At 50.9% G+C, this 6,372-nt stretch overlaps 1 protein-coding gene across 1 annotated transcript; it reads left to right on the top strand.

Annotated features, from left to right (window-relative positions):
- Window positions 1-1,994: 1,994 nt before the first annotated feature.
- BHLHE22 (basic helix-loop-helix family member e22) lies at window positions 1,995-4,994 on the top strand. The gene has a single exon (XM_055128855.1). It carries the CDS (start codon window positions 2,132-2,134, stop codon window positions 3,251-3,253), a length of 1,122 nt encoding a protein of 373 aa, XP_054984830.1. The 5' UTR covers window positions 1,995-2,131; the 3' UTR covers window positions 3,254-4,994.
- Window positions 4,995-6,372: the final 1,378 nt, after the last annotated feature.

Below are 6,372 nucleotides of genomic sequence, written 5' to 3'. Positions count from 1 at the left end.
CTGCCTGCTCTTTCTGAGTCTTGGGGTTTCCGTAAATCCGAAGGCGCGGGAGGAACCCAGAGCTGCGTCGTATTTCTGTCCTCCTGAGATTGCATCTCGGCCCGTTATTTGGGAAAGTTACTACTGGGCCCCCTTTCAATCTTTGCAGGTGAAAAATGCAGACGCTTCTGCATCGTGCTTTCCCCGTCTTTTATGAAATAAGGCGCCCAACTGTTCTGATATTACCATTCGAAAACAGGTTCTGTGGAGAACCTCATTTGTGAATCTATTACAGAGATTAATAGATTATTTCTCCTTTTTCAACTAATTCTCTGTGGGGAAATTTAACCATATGGTAAGGAGAGAATTAGAATTTCATCACATTAGAGCAAAATGTAATGAAAAGAGTCCAACACCTGGGGCCAACTCTGAAAGCCACAATTAAAAGGTTTTTAATGAAACCAGAGAAACCAAAAAAAAAAAAAACATAGACTTGAGTAATTCTGCCACATAAGCGAGATTTATAGGAGGTCTGGAGGAATATTGTTTTTACTTATGTCCTAAGGATGGAAAGCCGCCGCTAAGCACCTCCCAGGCAGCGGGCGCGGGAGCAGGGGACGGCGAGTGCCGCTCGGCTGCGGGCGAGGAGCGCGTGTTCCCCGGCGCTGCCTCCAAGAACAAGACAGGCCCGTCCAGATGTCCCCGGATGGCTTCTCCGCCGAGGCGGGGACGTTTCCGGGCCAACAAGCAGGCACCAGTGCCACACTTGGTGTAGGAGACAGACACGGCTTGACTCCCGCGAGGCTGACTCTTCGGAAACAACTGGATTTAGCAAAGTTTGGGAAACCAGCCTATTCCAGTTGGGGGGGAAAGCATGTGTTCAAAATCCCCATCACGGTAGCAGTTATTTAGCGATCGCTGGTGGGGGTGGGGGTACGGGAAGAGGCACCCCCCAGCCCCCGCTCTTAAATATTTTTTTCTTATTTAATGGGCTACAGAATCCACTTGCTTTTATTTTTTTTTTTCAATCAGGGTAGGAAATGGGCACACTGGGGAGTGGGGGTCAGGAAGTGGGAGACGTGGTGGAAATAGGCAAATGTGGTTTATTTTTTTTTGGGGGGGGGCGATTATTCTGCTCTGTCACTCTCTGGGAATCTTTGAATGTGGATCCAGTCAGCAGGGACACCACTTCCGCCCCCACGAAAAGTCCCATGTCCACATTCCAGCCCAGCGTCCCCCTAGGAAGAGGGGTGGCGTGTCATTCTCGCCCGGAAGGGTAATTTAGTAAGAGAAGCGACGGCCGCGGCGAGGGAAGGGCAGTGGGGGGTGGGGTGCGGTGGGTGGGTGGGTGTGGGGGGGCGTCTGCTTTCCGCGGGACTCCCAGGCTTCAGCCGCCGATTTACAATTTGCTGAAGGAGCAAAGAACATCCTCGGCTCTAAGTAGGGCTTTTAGTGTGCTCATTGATGAGTGAAAGTCGCCACACATGTCAAGCTAAAGGCAGTTGTTGGGTTACTAACAGGACCCAGCGCCTTGCAAACATATGCGCTAAGCTGTGTATACAGATGGCAGGCAGAATAATGGAGCAGGCGCCTTTTATAAAGCTCTAGCTGCTGCCTGTCTTCAGACCTGGGAAATGAAACTATTCAGACTCGCGGCCAGATAGCGCCAGCGATTGTTTGTTACCGTTTTAATCCTATTAATTAAAACGTTAACCTGATTGGGTAGAAAGCGCTGTCCCAACAGGCGAGTCTTCTTCATAATAACCTACTCAGAGATAATGATGTAAAAGACTCCCCCGTCTGTGGCGGCGGCGGCTTGATGGGTCCGGAAATCTCTTGAAGGTGAATCCAAGCAAGATAAACGGTGCGGAGCGGCGGCGCGGGGCTGAGCTCAGAGCGGCGGCAGCGGGCGCGGCGGCTCCACTCCCGGCGCGCCCACCCTCCCACCATGCGGGGCCGCGGCCCATGGTGAGCCCCGGCGGCCGGCACCATCGGCTGGAGACGAACAAGACGAAGAAGAGGAGGCGGCGAGCGCGGGGGAAGACGAAAAAGAAAAAGAAGGCGAGAGGGCGGCCAGCTGCTCGGGGACCGACGCGCGCACCGGCCGCCGGAGCCCGGCTCGGGCGCGGGCGCGGCGGCGGCGGCGGGGACCATGGAGCGCGGGCTGCATCTGGGCGCGGCGGCCGCGGGCGAAGACGACCTGTTCCTGCACAAGAGCCTGAGCGCGGCCACCGCCAAGCGCCTCGAGGCGGCTTTCCGCTCCACGCCCCCGGGCATGGACCTGTCCCTGGCCCCGCCGCCGCCGCCGCCGCGGGAGCGCCCGGCGTCCTCGTCGTCGTCGCCCCTGGGCTGCTTCGAGCCGGCTGACCCCGAGGGGGCAGGGCTGCTCCTGCCACCCCCGGGGGGAGGCGGCGGCGGCGGCGCGGGCGGCGGCGGCGGCGGCGGCGGCGGGGTGGGCGTCCCCGGGCTGCTCGTGGGCTCGGCGGGCGTGGGGGGCGACCCGAGCCTGAGCAGCCTGCCCGCCGGGGCCGCCCTGTGCCTCAAGTACGGCGAGAGCGCCGGCCGGGGCTCGGTGGCCGAGAGCAGCGGCGGCGAGCAGAGCCCCGACGACGACAGCGACGGCCGCTGCGAGCTGGTGCTGCGGGCCGGAGGCGCCGACCCCCGGGGCTCCCCGGGCGCGGCGGGCGGCGGCGGCGGCGGCGGCACCAAGGCGGCCGAGGGCTGCTCCAACGCCCACCTCCACGGCGGCGCGAGCGCCCCCCCGGGGGGCCCGGGAGGCGGCGGCGGCGGCGGGGGCAGCGGCGGCGGCGGCGGCGGGGGCGGCAGCAGCAAGAAATCCAAAGAGCAGAAGGCGCTGCGGCTCAACATCAACGCCCGGGAGCGCCGGCGGATGCACGACCTGAACGACGCGCTGGACGAGCTGCGCGCGGTCATCCCCTACGCGCACAGCCCCTCGGTGCGGAAGCTGTCCAAGATCGCCACGCTGCTGCTCGCCAAGAACTACATCCTCATGCAGGCGCAGGCCCTGGAGGAGATGCGGCGCCTCGTCGCCTACCTCAACCAGGGCCAGGCCATCTCGGCCGCCTCCCTGCCCAGCTCGGCGGCGGCGGCGGCGGCGGCGGCCGCCCTGCACCCGGCGCTCGGCGCGTACGAGCAGGCGGCCGGCTACCCGTTCAGCGCCGGGCTGCCCCCCACCGCGTCCTGCCCGGAGAAGTGCGCCCTGTTTAACAGCGTCTCCTCCAGCCTCTGCAAACAGTGCACGGAGAAGCCTTAAACAACCCCCCCTACCCCAGTCATCACCACCACCACCACCACCACCACCACCACCGCCAAGAAAAGACACAAGATCGACCCCCCAAACTAGAGGAAAGTGAAAAGCTGCAGCCCCCTGCCCCCTTCATTTTGGTTCCTCTCGTAGTTGTGAAACACTTGCAGAACAAACAAAGAGAAGGCGAGAACTAAGGGGAAGCGAAGCGTCAGAGACACGAGCTGGACTTTTAGCCTTGACAGCCCCGGAATCCCGGTCTTCAGGGTGGGAAGGGAGGGAGGAGGGAGGTGGAGTAGGGATGGAGCGTGGATGTCTTTTTTTTTTTTCTGTCTCAGAAAAGTGGCAACTTCCGTGGCCACCTAGACCGCGAGAAAGCAGTTTTTCCTTTAAGGTTAAACATAAGTTGAGAAATAGTCATTTGGTTATTAAGCGTGGAAAGTATGACATGGCAAAGTACTAATCCTACTAATAATTGTGAATTTGGCTAGTGCTGGAGGGCAGAGGAGGAGTCTGGGGGTTGGGGTGGCTCGTGGGACGAATATTCATTCAGACAAATCAGAAAGGGCACTTGAAAATAAATTTTGATTCTGAGCCAGGAGAAAAACTTGAATTGTAGACTTATTTAAGTGAAAAACAAACATGCAGAAAGAGACACGTTGCTATGAAAGACTTGTATTTTTTATTGTCTCTGAACTTTAATCCTGTGAAAATGCTCGAAACTTTTGGAAAGAGTGATAAGAAAAAAACTGACGGTGGCTGAAAGAATTGCATTTAAAAATATTTGTGTGCACCTTGTTACTTTCCACTCTGCAATGATGTATTAACAATCCATGATATTTATTTGTTATTCTTCAATGACCCTTCCACATCAACAGTATTTATCATGTGTTAAGGTCATGGGTCTATGTGCAGATTTTTTTAAATGCCTCTAAAATTCTGTTGATAGATTAACTTATACTGTGTGCCAACTGTTTAAAAGGTTTATTTGCCAACAAGTATGAAGAGACATACTGATGTATCTGAGCTGCTTAGGTTTATAAAAAGGTCACCTGGATATTTTCAGTTGCATCATCCCTGTATTTAAATTGAGCTTTAATAAATTGCTTCAGTCCAAAAATTACAGGAAAGGTGTATTCTTAATTGACAAATGAATTGATCTCTTTTTTGAAAGGGGACTCCTTTACATTCTAAAAGGGAAAGACATCAGAGCAATAGATCCTCTAAGTAAGAACATGCTAAGCAAATATTTTTCCCTGCTGTGTTTTTTTTTAAAGTTCTAATTTAATATATATGTACATATCTAAGTTATTTTAACTGTGGAGAATTATTTAAGTTGAAAGACTGGTTTGATTTGCCTATGGTGTGAAATCCTTTGTTATTTTTCTAGAAAAAATTAAAATTTAAAAAGAAATAAAGCTAAGGAAGAGCAAGAAGCTATTTATCCAAAGTAAGCTTTCAGTTTTAGCTTGCATGGCTGTTTGCCTGCCTTTACTATCCTATGAAAATCAAGAAAGTCTTTTTTAAAAAATGGAGTCCTGCTATTTTCCACTCCTTGCAGATAATACAAATTCAGTTTGTCAGGTTGGATGGTGAGTTGGGAGCTGTGATGGATCTATTGGCGGGTTTTGGATGTGTAAACAATGATATATATATTAAATAGGTCAATCAGACTATGACAGCTATGTACGACCATTTGTATGTGTATCTATGTCAGAAAGAATATTTATTAAAATATTTTGATCAAACATTTTATGATACTGTGCTTTGTGGAAGGAGCAAAATCACCTCTCTTCTGTGTTACTCTTTGCTTGAAAGGTAACAAAAAAGGAAGGAGTTTCAGAGAAGGTGAAAGTCAAGTTTTGGAAGGGATACACAATTAGGAATAGCCCTTGGTCCCTTGCTTATTTGTCAGGAAGATGCTGGCTGGGCCTGGTCATTGCCAGAGAGAAAAATGGGGTCAGTGGTGAGACATCCAGGAGGTCTGGAGTTCCTGCTGATGACAGGAACTCTGGAGGCCAGGCCCTCTCCCTGGGACTCTTTCCCTCTTGTATGGTGTTAACTATTCAAGGGCTGTCAGAAGATAAAGTTTCTGAAAAAAGTTTTATCAAATTTCTCTTTCAAACAGCCTGAAAAATAGGAAAGGAGGAGGATTTGGACTAGCTGAAGATAGATTCTGCTGTAACTTCACACTTGTGTGATAGAGGTATCAACCAGATTGAATCATGAGTATAAATAACGCCCATAGGGATGTTTAAAACTTACCAGTATTGCTTGCAGTGAGTTTTAGGGGCTGACCTTGAAGGGTTGGGCACTGGCTCTTTGGGGAAAAAAAAGTCTCTATCTGTTTTGTATTTGGGCCTTCTTGATCTTAGGTATAGAAGGTTGGTTTGGTTTTCTTTAGAATGGAGGTTATGGGGTCATGGTGTTGGTGGTGGTGAGGAAGTTACTGTGTTTTCTCTGTAGGCAGGATGCTAACTGCATTTTTTTCTACAAAGCCTTAGCTCATAATGATATCCCTAAATGCCATCAAACTTAGTGGGGGGCAAGGGAGGATATTTTCTGCTCCACTTGCCATCAAAAAAGATTAATCAGAACCTGTAACTTTTCAGAAAACATAATGGCAAAGGGCCTTCACGTGGAGCCCTCTCAGTCTGGGAGTGGGGCTAGAGGGAGGGAAGAAACCAGGGCAGGCCCCAGGCAGGACGAGATCCGTCTCTCAGCATTTACCAGACAAAGCCTGGGTGCGTCTAATTATGATTATTAAAACAATTTCCATGACGATGTCTAATATTATGTTAATTTGAAAACAACTGTGTATGAAAACTGTCGACTATAATACCTAAATTCATTTAATGAAACACATCGTTAAGGCAATTAAACCTCCTGGATGTGATTAAGAAACATAATTACGACACTGTTCTGCGCCATAATTGGGTGTCTTTAATCAAGGGGTAAAGTGATCAGCAACACAGCCATTAGTTTGTATTGTTCTGGCCATGCTGTCCATCATTCTGATTAGGAATTAACCACAGCCATCATCAGTCGATTTTTTTCCCTTTTTGCATATTAACATTGTAGGGGACACATTTGCTACAGGATTTACTGCTAAATATTTCTCCAGATTA

This window comes from Sorex araneus, chromosome 2 (genome assembly GCF_027595985.1).
Source record: "Sorex araneus isolate mSorAra2 chromosome 2, mSorAra2.pri, whole genome shotgun sequence".
In the NCBI taxonomy this organism is placed as follows: Eukaryota; Metazoa; Chordata; class Mammalia; order Eulipotyphla; family Soricidae; genus Sorex; species Sorex araneus.
The sequence above is the reverse complement of the archived record's forward strand: the minus strand, read 5'-3'. Positions and strand labels throughout refer to the sequence as shown.